This window comes from Rhamphochromis longiceps, linkage group LG9 (assembly GCF_057381845.1).
Source record: "Rhamphochromis longiceps isolate RC_006_pf linkage group LG9, R_longiceps_female_GT1.1, whole genome shotgun sequence".
Taxonomy (NCBI): Eukaryota; Metazoa; Chordata; class Actinopteri; order Cichliformes; family Cichlidae; genus Rhamphochromis; species Rhamphochromis longiceps.
Window position 1 is genome coordinate 13,396,680 of NC_140565.1, and position 17,043 is coordinate 13,413,722.

The 17,043-nt window shown below is 39.8% G+C and overlaps 2 protein-coding genes and 3 non-coding genes across 5 annotated transcripts; 2 read left to right on the plus strand and 3 right to left on the minus strand.

The window, feature by feature from the left end:
- Window positions 1–758: 758 nt before the first annotated feature.
- Window positions 759–830, minus strand: trnap-agg (transfer RNA proline (anticodon AGG)). The gene has a single exon. It is a non-coding gene; the product is annotated as a tRNA-Pro (tRNA).
- Window positions 831–1,787: 957 nt separating this feature from the next.
- On the minus strand, window positions 1,788–3,343 carry pomp (proteasome maturation protein). The gene is made up of 6 exons (XM_085417757.1): window positions 3,251–3,343; window positions 2,834–2,931; window positions 2,642–2,702; window positions 2,349–2,450; window positions 2,168–2,261; window positions 1,788–2,072 (listed from the first exon to the last, which is right to left on the minus strand). The coding sequence occupies exons 1-6, from the start codon at window positions 3,326–3,328 to the stop codon at window positions 2,005–2,007; spliced, it is 501 nt and encodes a 166-aa protein (XP_085273883.1). The 5' UTR covers window positions 3,329–3,343; the 3' UTR covers window positions 1,788–2,004.
- A 182-nt stretch (window positions 3,344–3,525) lies between these two features.
- Window positions 3,526–3,597, plus strand: trnac-gca (transfer RNA cysteine (anticodon GCA)). Its single transcript has one exon. It is a non-coding gene; the product is annotated as a tRNA-Cys (tRNA).
- A 460-nt stretch (window positions 3,598–4,057) lies between these two features.
- trnat-agu (transfer RNA threonine (anticodon AGU)) lies at window positions 4,058–4,146 on the plus strand. Its single transcript is given in 2 exon segments — window positions 4,058–4,095; window positions 4,111–4,146. It is a non-coding gene; the product is annotated as a tRNA-Thr (tRNA).
- Window positions 4,147–4,839: 693 nt separating this feature from the next.
- Window positions 4,840–9,434, minus strand: lg9h11orf65 (linkage group 9 C11orf65 homolog). The gene is made up of 9 exons (XM_085417869.1): window positions 9,430–9,434; window positions 6,585–6,666; window positions 6,398–6,490; window positions 6,273–6,326; window positions 5,949–6,158; window positions 5,645–5,775; window positions 5,253–5,423; window positions 5,093–5,148; window positions 4,840–4,922 (listed from the first exon to the last, which is right to left on the minus strand). The coding sequence occupies exons 1-9, from the start codon at window positions 9,432–9,434 to the stop codon at window positions 4,840–4,842; spliced, it is 885 nt and encodes a 294-aa protein (XP_085273995.1).
- Window positions 9,435–17,043: the final 7,609 nt, after the last annotated feature.

Below are 17,043 nucleotides of genomic sequence, written 5' to 3' on the forward strand. Positions count from 1 at the left end.
GACTCTCCACCGTTTCATTTTAGCAAGGGTCTCAAACTCACGGCTTACCTCCCTCCTACTTGGGGCCCGTATATTGACCTGAAGAAATATAATGCAGTTTGGCCATTGAAGTTACTTTTGTTGTTATGGAGGATTTGTTTGTTGTTGAGTGCAATGTTAAAATAAGTTCTTTAAAAAGCACAAAATGATTTAATATGAAGGCAATATGAGCAGAGAGCACAAACTTGTTGAGGGATTGGCTGTTAGTTCAGTGCGAGAGTTATTTGTAAAGAAAACTATTTTCATTAGCAGTCAAAACTAACGTGTAAACTTAGAGACCATTTTGACGTTTGACCAGAGTGCTCTCTCGGCTGCAGCGTAATATTAAAATCCACTTCAAAAGACGCTCATCACATGTTTATAGTTTTTTAAAAACTTCAATGACACTGGCCAGAAAGAGAGTACCAAGTTGTTTGTTTGGTAGTTCAGTGAAAGGCTTCAGTTAATTAAGAGTGTGAAAATAATTAATTCAGCTTTGCAGTTTTGTCTTGTTATTCAATATTTGAAAATAAAAAACCAACACAACACTAGATTTTTGGAAATATTTGTGGATGTTTTCTACTTGGCCAAGGCCAATGAGGTCATTCATATCAGATCTCTTAGCGGCCCCTAAATCAGTTACTATGGGAACATGTGTGATTTGCAGCTGTAGAGAACATCTCACTGATTGCTGGATTAAATAGAGGCTAAACAACATTTTGGTCATGTAGACAACATATGGGCTCGTCCGGGATTTGAACCCGGGACCTCTCGCACCCTAAGCGAGAATCATACCCCTAGACCAACGAGCCACATGAAAATATGCAGTCTTTTCCAAAAGTCACATATCAGAGCAAATAAAGCGGCATGTATGAAAGATTGTCTTGAAAGCTACCAGTCAAAAGTTTTATCTACAATATAGAAAAACCCTGACAATGTGTGTCCAAAACTGAAGACGTCAAATAAATGAAGCAAGAAATATGGAATCATGTACCATCAAAAAGAATGATAAATAACTAAATATGTTTTAAATTTTAGATTCCTGGAAGTAGCCACGCTTTGCTTATTTTACAGTGCCACAAACCCTCAGCCTTCTCTCAATGAGCATCATGATATATGAAATGGTTTTCACTTCACAGATGTGCCTTTTTAGGGTTCATTTGTAGGATTTATCTTTAGCACATTTTCACATGAACGTCATACATCACCCAGAAAAGCATCAATCACAAACCTATACTCTGCGTTTTTTCAGCTCGCTGCAGATGTTTGACCGGCCCATGCCACCAAGCATCAGCCATTATAAATTCAACCTCAGTGATTTCCACCCTGCTATTAATATTAACAAGCTCGGGCTTCACAGTGCAAATTTTAAAAGAGAGCGGAGAGCCTTGCCAACAGCTCCTTAAGCTCTAATTGGAGAGTACAGTTGTATAAACATGCAATTAGACTTAAATAACATATCTGAAGAATTTAATTGTGGGATGAAAAAAAAAAAAACGATTTAGATATCAATGAGTTTTTAAGGATACTTCAAGTTAGGCAAATGAAAAATGAGTGAAGTGAAGAATAACATGGATTAAAATACAAGTGTTGCTCTTTATTAACCTGTTGCATTGGCGAATCAATGTTAGCTATACAGGTGAACAAACTCAGAGTGGGTAGAGTGAGGCTTTGTTACACCTTCTCTCTGAACACATCACCAGGTAATTTTATCAGCGCAAGCTCATCTAAAAATGTCAATAACTGATCAAATGAACCAGGACAATGAGGAGAGTCATGAAGTTTATTAGAAATAACCAAATGAAATCATACAAAAGCAGCCTGTGTGAGTGACTTTTTTCAAGATCACTACACACGCACACCCATTTCCTGCTCAAAAGTACTCCACAACTAAAACTCTCCACCAACTACTAACTTTGGTTATGGAGTTGATAAACAAATGTATTCATACATAATAATAATATGGATCTGTGTGCACAACTCTGTTCACAACAATCCCAATTTGTACTCCACCATCATGTGTGGCTCACCCATCACTTCACTGTGGGCTGGATCTACAAAGGAAAAAGACAAAAGCACAGTATAAGCCATGGTTTCACGTCGTCACACATATCACTGAAGGTGTAAAAGGGAAGGACAAGGTTCCCACCGTTGAGGACGTCTTCAAATCCAATGGACTCATCGCTGTTTCGCAGCGTATCGAGAGCCAAATTTGAGCTCTGTAGGAATGGGAGACGCTGGATCTGGAGGGAAGAAACAGTTGGTGTCAGGACTGAGAAGGAGAAAAACAAAACAAAACACGAGAACACCTGAAAAAGGACTGCAGCTACCTGTCGGGCCGCCCTGTACTCCATTTGCAGTTTTAGAGGAGCGTGAAGACCCTGGATGTTTCTGAGTGTTGAGAAATTCATCTTATCCTGGTTCAATTGGAACTGCTCATGGAGAAACAGAAAACAGTGAGATACCCACAGAAACGTATTTTTACTACTTGCACTTTGTGTCTATTGTGATTAAACTGAGCTGCATTTGACAAAACAGTAATTTTTATAGTAAAACCAAGCACAGAACACAAATACCATTTAAGCCTTTCATGAAAACCGCATTAATTGGTTTAATGACTCACATTTTTTTCTGACAGCTCCAGCGGGTGGCTTGGAAGCAGTTCATTCTTAACACTGGTAAATCTGTTTAATAAAAGTAGAAGAGAAAAAAACAGTATTACGAAAAGCACATTGTTCTTTATTTGGGGGCTAATACAAAAATGTGTTTTTGGAGATTACCATGCAACAGAGTTTTATTTTTAACAGTTTCTCACCCACTACGGAGGGAGTCCTGCACTCCGTAAGCTCCCTGTGGAGAGAACCCAGCCACAGGTACACTGTCCTTAAGCTGAGAGCGAAGTCCTCTGGAATTCTGTAGTCCACATCAAAGACATACATAAACCATTTACATTTGATAACACTTAGCTAATGGCTATCTAATGTAGCCAATAGCAACAAATACTGGAAGTTGTATTTATCTAAGGGACCTTGTGGCTAACCTAAGCGCTAGCTGGCATTAGCTCGAGTGACTAATCAAATTCACAGCTACTCAGTTTGGGCACGGTTAAAGACAAACAACTTCACCACCGAGACCTCAAATGATCACACAGATTATAAAGCAGAGAGAGTACGCAACAACAAGGTTTAAGATATTTAAAAATATGGTATAGGGATTAAAAACGCTATCATACCATTGTCACTTCGTTTGTTCCCCTTTCCTTTCGATACACTGCTGTATCCGGTAACGTCTCGTTTTGATGACGACACATCCGCTGATAGCTTATGTACAGGATCACGTCTTTCCAGTTAAACAGACAATGGTGTGCTGTACAATATGTAAAGTATACGAAATCAATTCGTTATCACTTAATTGAAGATATAAACATGAACTCTATGCCAACTTCGTATGGGGGAATGATTATGATCATGATGATAAATACGTATGCGTCCTCTATGCTTATTGTGAGGGGGTATAGCTCAGTGGTAGAGCATTTGACTGCAGATCAAGAGGTCCCCGGTTCAAATCCGGGTGCCCCCTGTTTTTCAGTTTTGCGTTAGTCATTTGCAAAACTTTAATTTGTCACCTTAATGACAAGTAAAGCTTTTGGAATTTAATGATAATAATAATAATAATAATAATAACAGCCAGAATACAAGTAAGGCTGACCTTTAAAATGCACTTCTCTCTACAGTGCTACAGTGTGTTATCACAATGAGCTGAACACCCTCAGATATCAAGTTAAGAAACACAAAAGGCATAAATACAGTTAGGACCAGTTGGGATTGTCATTTTGCCTTCATATACCACCAGCATATATTTGAAATTGAACAGTCAAGATACAAACACACAGGATATCAGCTGTATGTTGATTTGCAGATGTTCATCATCAGCAGCAATTTTTGGCAGTCTGACTGTCTGGAATTCGGAATGTGGTTTAACACGTTACTGTAACAAACTATAGGCTACACACTAACAAGTCACTCATCTGTGTCTATGTGGCACTGTGGCTTAGTTGGTTAAAGTGCCTGTCTAGTAAGTATTAAACTAGAAAACAGGAGATCCTGGGTTCAACTCCCAGCAGTGCCTAAAACATAGTAGTTTTGTCTGTTTTCAGTCATCCAGGGCCTGTTAGTCTAAGGAGCTTTGAAAGATGAGTGTCCGGATTCCTTTAAGGGACACATCCCTCTGGTGTATAAATACCTGGGACTCTCCACCGTTTCATTTTAGCAAGGGTCTCAAACTCACGGCTTACCTCCCTCCTACTTGGGGCCCGTATATTGACCTGAAGAAATATAATGCAGTTTGGCCATTGAAGTTACTTTTGTTGTAAGGGAGGATTTGTTTGTTGTTGAGTGCAATGTTAAAATAAGTTCTTTAAAAAGCACAAAATGATTTAATATGAAGGCAATATGAGCAGAGAGCACAAACTTGTTGAGGGATTGGCTGTTAGTTCAGTGCGAGAGTTATTTGTAAAGAAAACTATTTTCATTAGCAGTCAAAACTAACGTGTAAACTTAGAGACCATTTTGACGTTTGACCAGAGTGCTCTCTCGGCTGCAGCGCAATATTAAAATCCACTTCAAAAGACGCTCATCACATGTTTATAGTTTTTTAAAAACTATTTAAAACTAACAAAAAATGTCACACAGTGATGTCTACTTATATGACAGACTAACAAAGACTGTAAACAACTGCAAGTTTCAGACTTTATTAAAGTGAATACTGCGACAATAACAGTGTGGCACACTCCACTTCGAGACTGCACAGTTTTAACATAAATCATGTTTGTTCTGCTGCGTTTTCATCAGCGAGCTCGTGTGGATCTAACCTGGGTGGGTGAGAAGGGCCATCTGTAGGAGATACTATGAGGAAAAGGTGATGAAGAAAAAAGGAAGACAGAATAGCATGAGACTGGATTATCAGGATAATGCAAAGACTTCCAAAGCAACATACATGATGTTGCCATGTTAGCTGTCAATTTAGAAAAAATTAGATGGCAGCACAGAATACAGTATTTAGGGAATATTTTTACCTTTGCTCAGCTCAGAGGAGTAACTGCAGGCCAAATGTCTCCATTCCTCCATATACCTGCACAGGCAAGAGAGGAAAATTCATATGGGGGGCATCCCATGATGCAGGAAATTATGAGAAAGATTACAAATGCCACAAATATTCTAATCAGAGTGCCTTACTCCTCGAAGTTTAGAGTGTTGGTCCAGGCCAGCAGCTCATCCAGCTCCCATTCCAGTATTTCATCATCTCCTTTCTTTTCAACTGTCTCCATCAATTCCTGGGCGGAACTCTCCACCAGGGCCGCCATGTGTCTGTGCTCTGCATGATCCTGCAGATGACCCTCTTTATACCTGTATGTAAGGAACAGGAGTGACAGCTCATTTAACACAATTAAAACAACACATCATTATGTGTTTGTTAGCAAAGATGTGATTCTATAAGGGGGAGGTTTCTATCACTATTAATAAGTAACAGACACAAACTTCAGATTGCATGTGCATTATTGTGATCACTGATGCTACAGTGGTTTGCTCACCAACTGTTTCATTTCACAAAAACATAAAGCACTTACATCTGCTTCAGCCATTCAATTTTCTTTCTTTTCCTCCAACTCTCTAAATCTTGCTTCCGCTGCAACTTGGAGTAATGAAAGTCCATTTTTTTGTCAGCACCGATCTCTGCAGGCTCACGTGCCAAAACCACCTAAGAGAGAAGACGAAGCAAAAAAAACCCAAAACAGACTTGCAGAACTTCGGCTTTTAGAGGCTTCCTGTTAAACAGCATTTGTAAACTTGCTGTAGCTCTTTGGCTCCCTGTTTCTAAACAAATGGCAGAACTTGACTAAAGCAGAACAGAAAATCATTTTTGTTCCTCACCTTGTTACAGAACAGCCTCCAACTATTGTTCTCCATGCGCTTGTACCAACCTGATCGGTCATCCTTTGCGACAGCTGGGCCTTTGTTGGTCTTCTGGGCCACAAGCTTCCTACGACTTTGCTTGGTGTAGTCTTTTGGGCTGCCTGCACACACATCTGTAATTGGCCGATGGGTGAAGATCTTGTAATAAATATCAGGAGGAAAGTTGATCTAAAATGGCAGAGAGGTTAGCCTTAGAGAGGAAGGCATGTCTCTAATATTATATTCATATAGCTCCTGAGTGATCTATTCCTGACCTAAACTATTTCCTCTCTGAGTTCTTACCCCTCCAAGTCGAAATCTGATAAACACTCCAGCTGCAGCATCCAGCCGTTCGGCCTGCCACAACAAAATCACATTCCATTTTGTTTGATTTGGTTTTATTTCATAGGGGTTGCAATTTCCATTACCTCTCGAGGATTGACAGTTTTGAGGATGGTCTTTGGATCCTGCTGTTTGCAGTAGAAAATCAACTCTTTGAAATACCTGAAGACTTCACTGGCCTGCAATTTGGGTAGATTTAAAAAAAAGCTGTTACTACAATTGTGCACATATGTGAGTCTGTGTTCCCATAGCAGTAGTAGTAGATGTTCCTACCATATATCCTCTCCAAGTCTTCTGAATTATTCTGGCTGCCACCTCCTGCAGTGTCCCTTGTTGGGGCTCGTCCTCCTGCAAGCTACAGAAGAGGAAACATGAGAAGGAAGGACAAAGAGACCGATTACTTTTTACATTACAATATATTGCATAATGTGTCTTATGATGAGTTCTACTGATGAGAGAACCAACAGTGGGAATATTTACTCTGATTTAGATACTTATTTTTCATATAATCTGGTGGTATGCACTTTTATTTCATTCAAATTATAGTCATTTTAATTGACTTCATATTGCTAATTCACCACACTTTTTTCTTTAGGAGGAATTAAGTTGGGTTTTTTTAATGTATGTTTTCCATTACTTTTAACAAACTGTTAAGGTTAAATGTTATTTTATAGATTAGGACTTTACATATAAAAATGTGCAGCCATTTTCTAAAATATCATACACAGCAGCACATTTGTTGCCTATTAAATAGCCTTAGTAATACTATGCAGATAGCTTGTGGTATAGGTCCAACATAAAGTCTAATAATAACTCACTCAAGAAATTTCTGACATAGCATATTACTGTGATAAAATACAAATTGGGTTTTCTGTGTGTGTGTATGTATCAATAAAACGGCATAAAAACTTCTGCATAATGGAAAAGTCATAAAAAATGTTGTCCCATTATATACAATACAAAAACAACTTGATTTAAAGTTTGCAATTTATCTGGGAACAAAGGCATCAAACAGCTAACGTTAGCTAACTTAAGCCAGGGAAATAAAATATACAGTATTTACATTGTGTGATACACACGTGACTTCTTATCACATGCAAACGTCATTGTGATGTAAAATATACATCACCTCATGACTGCTGCCAATTACTCTCTAAACATATCAGCTGATGGCAGCAGATGTTTTGAAAATATCTCAGTAGGTTACTTGGCAACGTAACCTGACATTAATTAGTCTTCCGGGAAATACTTTCAAAATAAAATGTTCTTTTGCTCAGTTGTATTACTTAACGGCTGGACATAGACGTTCACTATAAGTCAAGACCAAGACTGAAAACCACGTCACGTTTAGAGCCATTTAAACCACCTTTCTTCCCCATTCAGATGCTCAGTTTGACCTTCAATAGACCATGTCTACAAGCCTAAAGCACTGAGTTGCTGCCATGATTAGGTGATTAGATATCTGCATTAACGACTTATTGAACAGGCATACCTAATATAGTGGCAGATGAGTGTAGTTTTAATATCACTGACCATTAGATGGAGCTCTTTTACAAGTAACCCCGGCTTCTCTGGTTTTTCCACCACTCTTATGGTTGACATTAATCTTTAGTATGCATATATTTTCTGAAACTTTAGACTCTAACTATATGCCAAATCCTTAATACAATTTCACAACTTTCCATTAGTTGGGATTTGTTTATTTTTGTCACAAAAGGTGGACACGTCCATTAAATATGAATGTTTGAACAGACTTGTACCCACAAAATGAGCAATACCAGTACCAGCACTCACATACACATACTGAATCAGAAAGGAACTTTTCAAATCTCTAATGAGTAATGTTCTTTTCTCTCAGCCTCTTGACTTGAACAGCCAGGCCAGGCAGCAAGACCCTGTGTTTCTTAGTCCACCCACTCAATTAGTTTGTCAGATAGCGAGGCACAGATTCATCACCCAGCTGTGTGGGATTTCTCCATGGTAATAAGAAACTGCAGCAAATCAGAGCTCTTAATGTTGAGGTGACTTCATGCATTAGCACTAAAAGTCTACCAGAGCCCAGAGCCTGCGCATGAGATTTTATTTCAAATACAGCATACTGAAAGAAATTTAGGAACCCAAAAGCCAAAAAATTGCAGAATTGCCTTGTTTTATCTTGACGGTGCAAAGACAGGTGCTTTCATGAGTCACTGTCTCGACACTATCAAACCAACTCCACCAAACCCAAACGAATCAATCACATTCACACATAAAGATGAGACATTTATATTTCACTTTCTGCTCCTTCAGTTTCATACTAAACATTTAAATAAGAAGTGAATTGCCTGCAGGCGGGCAGAATTTCTCAGCACTCTTTCTATATTTATTAGCTGCTGAATATTCAAACATGCATTTGTGGTCTATATATCACCCAGACTCCAGTCCTGTTTGCTTTCCAGATAAACTGTCCGCATAGCTGTGGACGAGAACATTTGTAGATATGAATTGCTAACTAGACAGATGTCCTTTATGCAAATAGGCACAGAATGCATTTCCCAACCAAAGCCTGTGGGCATGTAGCAAAACTCATTTCACATGTATTCAAAGCAGGAGTCTATTTCTTTTCTCTCTGTGGGGGATGTGCTGTCACTATGATTCCTAACAAGGACAGATATTTTTATATTAGCTAGGCTGGTGTTTAGGGTGAATACTCAAGATATATTAAGATGCCTTTATTATTAGTCCCACGAGTGGGAAATTGGAATTGGAGATAGTTTCAACACAGTTTGGATTCCTGAGTATGTATTGGAATTGTTGATATTTGGCCTAACCCTGTGATTTGACTGAAATTTGTGTTGCAAAGGCATAAGTCACACTACATTATAATAGCATGTAAAAAAAGTACTTGACTGTTAAATCTGAAGTTTGCCTTTCTGATGATACAACTCTCCTCCATTCTGCTTTGTTGACACCTTTGTGCTTCATAGCTGCTAACTGAAGCATTGACAAGAAGTTTGTCAAAATGAAGAAAAAAATATCTGTATCTTGATGCAAGAGTATATGTCAACAGGCTTAGGTGATAAGAATTTTGTTATTTCTACAAACTGAATCTAAAGTGCTCCTTAATTCACCCCAGTACCTCATGGTTAATGACTTTGAAAAAGCACAAAAACCTATTTTTGCTATGTCGGAATACTAAATAAGAAGCTCTTTCTAGTCTGCTCTTTGACTAGGAGCATTTCCACTCTTAATTTACAAACTTCTAATAATTATGTTATTTCAAAGAAGCTTTCTCTTGTAATTTTAAACATACCATTCAGCTAACATTTTTATCTATGATTTTATTTTGAAAACCTGTCATGAACTGCTGGAACACCAGTGTTACTGTTCACTGCAATCTGTAAAGTTAACTGTAAAGCATTGTGGTGGTAGCATCATGCACTGGAGCTGGCGTTTTGTTTGCCAGTGGTACTGGTATAGTGCAAAAAAGTAATATAACAAAGAAGAAGGAGGACGTTTTTATTATTCTATCAACTTCAACAAGTCATATCAGCAGCAAAAGGGTTGAAACTAGGGCAGAACTGAGTGCTCCAACAGGACAATGAACCCAAACACACATCAAAACTGGTCTTGGAATGGATAAAGAAGGCTAACTTTAAGCTTCTTGAATGGCCTCACCAAAACTCGACCTCGACTGTACTGAAAATTTGTGGACTGGGCTTAAAAGCTGGGAACTCTACTAATTTTGCCAAGAGCGGTCAATTATCCTGCCAGAATCACACTGACTTGCAACTTCTTAATGGAAACCAAAATAAGTATTACTGGGAGTGTATGTATGTATATATTTGACATATATATTTGTATCTGTCTGTAGTCCCAGCCTGCTTCAAAATGGCCACCATCGTCCCTGTACCCAAATCCTCCACCATCTCCTCATTGAACGACTGGCGACCTGTAGCCCTGACCCCCATCGTAAGCAAATGCTTCGAGAAGCTGGTCAGGGACTTCATCTGCTCTGCACTACCCGACTCACTGGACCCTCTACAGTTCGCATACCGCCACAACAGGTCCACTGATGGTGCCATAGCCCTGACACTACACACTGCCCTGTCACACCTGGAGAAGAGAGACGCGTATGTGAGAATGCTGTTTGTAGATTACAGCTCAGCATTCAATACCATCGTTCCCTCGAAGCTGGACAGGAAACTGCAGGATCTAGGACTGAGCAGCTCCCTCTGCAGCTGGATCCTTAGCTTCCTGTTTGACAGATGCCAAGTGGTCAGACTGGGCAGCATCACCTCATCCCCCATCACACTGAACACTGGTGCTCCACAGGGGTGTGTACTGAGCCCTCTCCTGTACTCACTCTACACCTACGACTGCACAGCCACTAACAACTCCAACATCATTGTGAAGTTTGCGGACGACACTACAGTGGTGGGTCTTATCACCAACGGTGATGAGACGGCTTACAGGGAGGAGGTCAGCGCCCTGACCCACTGGTGTCAAGACAACCATCTCACCCTCAACGTCGCAAAGACAAAGGAGTTGATAGTGGACTTCCGGAGGTGCAGAGAAGTACACACCCCCATCACCATCAACGGCGCTGCTGTGGAGAGAGTGAGCAGCTTCCGGTTCCTTGGAGTACATCTGGCTGAGGATCTTACGTGGTCAGTACACACAAACAAAACAGTGAAGAAGGCGCAGCAGCGCCTCTTCTTTCTCAGGAGACTGAAAAGATTCGGCATGAGCCCCCGCATCCTCAGGACCTTCTATCACTGTGCCATATAGAGCATCCTCACTGGATGCATCACCACCTGGTATGGCAACAGCACCGCCTACAACTGCAAAGCTCTCCAGCGAGTAGTGCGGTGCTCTGAACGGATAATTGGAGGTGAGCTTCCCTCCCTCCAAGACATCTACAGGAAGCGCTGCCTGAGGAAAGCGGGGAGGATCATCAAGGACTCCAGTCACCCCAGCCATAAACTGTTCAGACTGCTTCCATCAGGAAGGAGGTTCTGCAGCATCCGGTCCCGTACCAGCAGACTGAGAGACAGCTTCTTCCATCAGGCCAGGAATGCATATACTATTATATATTGTACATATATTTATTAGTTTCAGATGTAGCCATTCTTGTATTTTGCTTGTTTACATTATTGTATTTTGCACAACTCTGTTGCTTGTGAAGCTCGCACACAAGAATTTCACTCACATGTGCTGTACCAATGTACCTGCACATGTGATGTGACAATAAAAATGATTTGATTTGATTTTTGATTTGTATCTCTACATATACTTGGCCACAGGGGTCTATTTTTTATCTTCCCTTTACGTTTCCTATATAAATTTAACCACTAGGTCAAATCAGACTTAAACATATAATAGAGTTCTGCTACTAAGAGGATGAAAAAGAGCTTCATGTCCTGATACCACCAGCGTGTCATCTATTATGTTCTGTGTTGATGAAATTCAGTAGTGCATGTCCAATAGTTTCCTGCAGCTGAATGACTCCAAATCAGAATTAATTAGTATTACGCCAAGTGGCCCAGCATTCGCAGCATTACCATTCTCTTTTCATCTCTTGAAATATTTAACCAGTACTAGACCAGTTCTTTTAACCTTTAATCTAGAAACAATCATACATCCTTTTATCTCCTCTATGCTGCATTATTGCAGCGCTTGTTATTCAAGCATCAGAAGGTGAAACATCATAATACTATAACTTAACTTGAAAGGCTTCTACCAGCCTTGTAACACGTTTGAAGGGGACTAGCCACATTGCACTAATCCTTGTTGCCCTTCAGTGTTATCTAATGCCTTTCACAGCTTGTTTTTACTGACTTGAACGATCAAGCTCCTGCTTTTATGTGTGGGTTCTGCTAATGAGTCCAACTGCTGCTTGAGATTTTCTGGCAGAGCCCTGCTAACAGTTCTGAAATCTTGGCTAAATTAAAGGTGGTCAGGCCTTTTGTTGTTTGCACTGCTCACTTGTGGAGCTCACAGTCTAAGGATCCAAGACACTCAAACACCCTGTAGCAAAGCTCTTGTTAAAAACAACTTTCACCTGAAAGTTCTTTTCTTATTCTGTTTTAAAAAGTGCAAATTTATCGTCACAATCATGCTGCTGACCCCAACTTAAACAAAAGACAGAGGTCTTTGTTCTTCTGTGTGGACAGACATGTGGACAGATTTCTTGTTCATGTTCTCATTTTTAACCTCCTGCATTTTAACTAGGTGTGCCAATCTCAGCTTTTCATATTTCTCTCTCCCACAGCTTTCAATATTTTTTCTTTCCTGGCTCCAGATGTTATCAGTATTTCAGTGCCAGGGCCCCAGAGAGATGACAGTCAATTGAGGAAATGCTTTCTTCGTTTCAGACCCTCATCAAAATGGGAACATTTCAACTCCACCATCAAACACTGGAGGGGAACTCCAGTGTTTGATTACATTTTAAATCGATATTACACCATTTATGTCACAACCTTACTGTTAAAGTCCCACAAATTTGATAAGTGCATTTTTGTGTTCTGTGACAGGGAAAATTGTTCCACTCACAAGAACAGGGGAATAGTTAATACCTCAAACAGTAGGGGGCAGTATAAGACAAATTCCAATAGGGGTAAAAATACACAATAATGTAGTAACAATACAAGCCACAGGAATATATATATTTGAATAATGTGTTATAGTCCAAGAGCACACATTTGATAGATAACATGTATTATCAGAGATGTTTTTCAAAATCAGTTAATATAAATTCGTTTTTTGTTTTTCAGTTTCTGTGTTTGATATTGTTATATTGGAATACATTTTCAAATTAGTGATGTGCTGTGAAAGCTGTATTATTTGTTTTAAGTCCGACACACCTTTTCAGGCACGACAAACACAAAAGTATTACTTTGATGTGGCAAGAAAGAAACATTACTGTCATTATTGCACAGAAGAAACCAGTGAGTGTCAGATAGGCTGCTTTGTCTAAGGTGGTTAGAAAAAGCAGTCAGTTGGATTCAGTCAAGAGCAAACCAGTGAGCCCTTATTGTATCTCATTAGAGCTCTTTGTAAAATACAATAGAGGACAATGAGTTGGCATGATGGCAATCTGTAGTGCAGATTGTTTGTACCAATTCTGTTCGATCAGTAAAGACTTTTTACAATGCACAAAAAAGAAAATCTGAATCACTAAACAATATCAGATACAGAACAACAGCTGAAATTAAAAATGTCCTTAAAAAAGATAACGAAGACTGGTATGTGCCATATAACAACTATAACTATGGCTAAAGCTTGGTGGAAAACATTCCAGATATGAAGAACAATACTTGGTTTACAGTTAATAATTAATGTAGAAAGTTTGCATGAATAATACAGAGAGAGAAAACACTGTGGGACTAATTATGTGTGTGGGTATGTTTGGATGATGCATCTGTAAACATACACAAGGGTTTGCATACTTCTCTGTGTCTCTGTTTACAGTTGTATACACACTGTATGTTCATGCTGCACATGTGCATGACGCAGCTAACTGGTTAGCTGTTCTGTCGTGTTTGTACGTGACAATTAAGCTGTCCCCACTCCAGACTGTAATTATGGATCACAGCCAGTGTCACGAGGACAACTTTTACTTCATCACTCAGTAAATGTTCTCACCATCACACACACAAAAAATAGTAGGGTTAGGCTAAAATGACCTTTTACTGTTGTTAGTTAGTTAGTTAATCTCACACACACACACACACACACACACACACACACACACACACACACACACACACACACACACACACACACACACACACACACACACACACACACAGCCCTACTGTGTATACAAATGTATTGGAACACTTGGATAGCCTGAAGGACTGCATCTGTCTGTGCAAGCACCCAATTTGCTGAACTTTGAATGAACTAGCACACTGACCGTTCACTATTACCTGATTCACTTGGCTAACAAATAGTTGCCTAGACTATGCAGTACGACCTTATGCTCTACTGCAGGTTTGTGTCCAGCATTCATCCTCTATTTATTTCTGTCTTCCTCTGCTAAATATCCCATTATGCAGCCATTTGATGCTGGGCAGTTGCCCGCTGGAGCTGAAGACAACCAGAGGAGTGTACTACAAAGGGAGATTAATGGCTTATTGAGGTATGTTGGGTTTTCAGTGTCACGAAGGTGGCTCTCTTCTTACCTGGCTCGATCACCATGGTAACTAATGCTGATCTGTATTAAGCTATATTCAGTCTCTCTCTCTCTCTCTCTCTCTCTCTCTCTCTCTCTCTCGATCGATAGATAGATAGATAGATAGATAGATAGATAGATAGATAGATAGATAGATTTATATGTATGTAAAGGTAACTTGTGAAGTCATGTATTGTTAATGGCATCAAATGAAGCTGTGCTGTGTATGTTGCATTTCCACCTGACAGACTCAGTTCATACTGTGCATACCTAATTAGCTGATCTGATACCACTGAGTAGATCTTAATGTTTAAAAATGTCAACAAGTAAATTTCAGAGCTCAATGTGCAGCTGCTACATTGTAATCAAAATGCACCACTGCTCTGAGTGGTCAAACAAACATACTCCCCTTTACCGCCTTTTCTAATGTACTTTAGTCCCTGGATTTTGAGCTGCTTTGTAGCTCTTTGCATTTGTGTTATGTGCTTTCTGGTTGCGTTTACTGCCACGTTAGTGCTCTAAGGAGTGTGTTTGATTACTTGTTGGATTGAGTTTGGGAATTTCTGTCTTCATGTGTGCATCATTTGGTTATTTCCTGTTTTACTATGAAGGCTTGTTTTCTTTGATGTAATGTGTCACATGGCTTCCCGTTCATCCCCTCCCATGCCTGTGCGCAACTGCTTCCACCTGTGTCTCATTCCTGTGTCTCATTCCCTGATCAGTGCAGCGTGTATAAATAGTCTTGTCTTTATCTTTTGGCTCTTGCCAGACTGTGTGTTAATACACTCTGTTGTGATGATGATATTTTCTTAGTAATTCTCATAGATTTCTTGCTTGTTTTTTGAAATTGAACAGCTCACCTTTTGTTTTACATCACCTGTCTTTGTGTCCTGAGGTTGTGTCCTCGTCAACACAATACAACTGCCAACTTTTAATATCCTTTATATGTCTTTATCATCCACTCTCTGATATTGTCTGAATAAAGCTCATGGGGAGGCACTTGGTCAGTTTTGTGTGGAAGAGTCAACCAGTCCTTCCTTCCAACCCTTTGTGTGAGTGAGCATAGGGCACACAGCCCGATGTGGTTTGTAGTATGTGGTTTTGTCAAACCAGCTAATGGGAAGGGGAAAAAAAGGATGTTTACTTCACTTGTCTGATTAGAGGGAACTAAAACACAACAGGGAGCAATAAAACCCAAAGAATGAGCTAAAAGATGCAGTGCAACTGCTTATATAAGAGCTGCAGGAGGATGATGATGTTTAGTTGGGACATCTCTAGAAAGAACCTCACTTGCTAAGACAATTGATAATAAAGTCTTTAAAAAATGCTTTGAACTATCTGTGTCACAGATCTCACGAAACTAGTTTCCCCAAAAACTTCAAATAACTGATATGCATAAGCTGGAGATTTTTTTTTTCCCAAGGTCAATATTCTTTGTCTTTCTGCGAGTCATGGGACGATTCATAAACATTTATTCATTGTATTCAGACCACGCTGCATATGAAGTATAATGCTCACAAAGGCAGAAGGACTTGATTGCAGGAGGAGATTGATTTTTAGTGATTCAGTGACCCTCATGGCTCTATCAGATGTTATGAGTGGAAGAAAATAGATTTTGTACTGTGCTTCAACATCTCACACCAGCCCAGCTAACATCGCACACTGTAAGACATTTGTTTTGGTCTTTAAATGAACGCATAGCAGTTTTTTCATGTTTCAAAATGAAAACACTCCCCGTTTTCATTTATTATTGTCATGAAATTAATATAAACAAGGTCTGGGTTTGATGGGAACTCCTCCAGTGATGCACTGTAAATCGAACTGACAAGAAATAGATGAGACGGTGCTGCGCTGACCTCTAAAATGTCATAGATACACAGAATGTACTTTATCAGACCACTTGTGGGACAATAGAAATGCCTTCTTCCAATAAAATAAATAATGGACTCGGGGGGTGGAGACAGAAAACATACTGTACAGTGAGGTCTGTAAGCACCGTCAGTTCGTCCTTTCATTTTCTTCTTTCTCTACCCACTCTTTTTTTTTTTTAACTTTATTTTGTTTTCTCATTATCTTCTTCTGTCTGCTGGCCCTCTGATATATAGGACTCTACAGCACAGTCACCCCCCCCCCCATCTCTTTGTGTGTCCTAAGTTTCTTGTCACCGGGAAGTTGTGGTGCTGTGTGGGCGTCCACGGTTTGAGGCAACTGCAGCTCTCTTTCATCCTGATGGAGGGCCTCCATTAATGGCACTGCTGCTTTCCTCTCTCTCCTCTGTCTTTGTTGCAGCGTATCACATCATCTCACATTAGAAAAGACCAGAGAGCTGAAAACTCATTTGCCTTTTTGTCGTTACTTAACTGAATACCTTCCCTCTGGTTTTCATCTCAAAGATCCTGCACTCTTTACCTACACTTCCTCTGTCCGTCTGCTTGCTCTCTGCCCAGCTGTTATCTGTCCATTCTGCTTGTTATCAAGCTTGCCTTCTGGTTGCCTGTTTCCCCTCTGTGTCTCTCCCTGAACCACCTGCTGACCCTGTCATTCTGGGTTTCATGCCAGCTGCGTTTCCGATTG

Bases quoted from the DNA above. Each gene is read 5' to 3' on its own strand.
- pomp (XM_085417757.1), bottom strand. From the start codon at position 3,328: ATGTGTCGTCATCAAAACGAGACGTTACCGGATACAGCAGTGTATCGA. The intron at 2,932-3,250 runs GTATGATAGCGT...TGTGGACTACAG, and splicing joins GAACAAACGAAGTGACAATG to AATTCCAGAGGACTTCGCTC. The intron at 2,451-2,641 runs GTGAGTCATTAA...CTCCATGAGCAG, and splicing joins TGGAGCTGTCAGAAAAAAAT to TTCCAATTGAACCAGGATAA.
- lg9h11orf65 (XM_085417869.1), bottom strand. The intron at 6,159-6,272 runs GTAAGAACTCAG...CTGCCATTTTAG, and splicing joins TCAGATTTCGACTTGGAGGG to ATCAACTTTCCTCCTGATAT. The intron at 5,776-5,948 runs GTGAGGAACAAA...CTTCTCTCTTAG, and splicing joins GGAGGCTGTTCTGTAACAAG to GTGGTTTTGGCACGTGAGCC.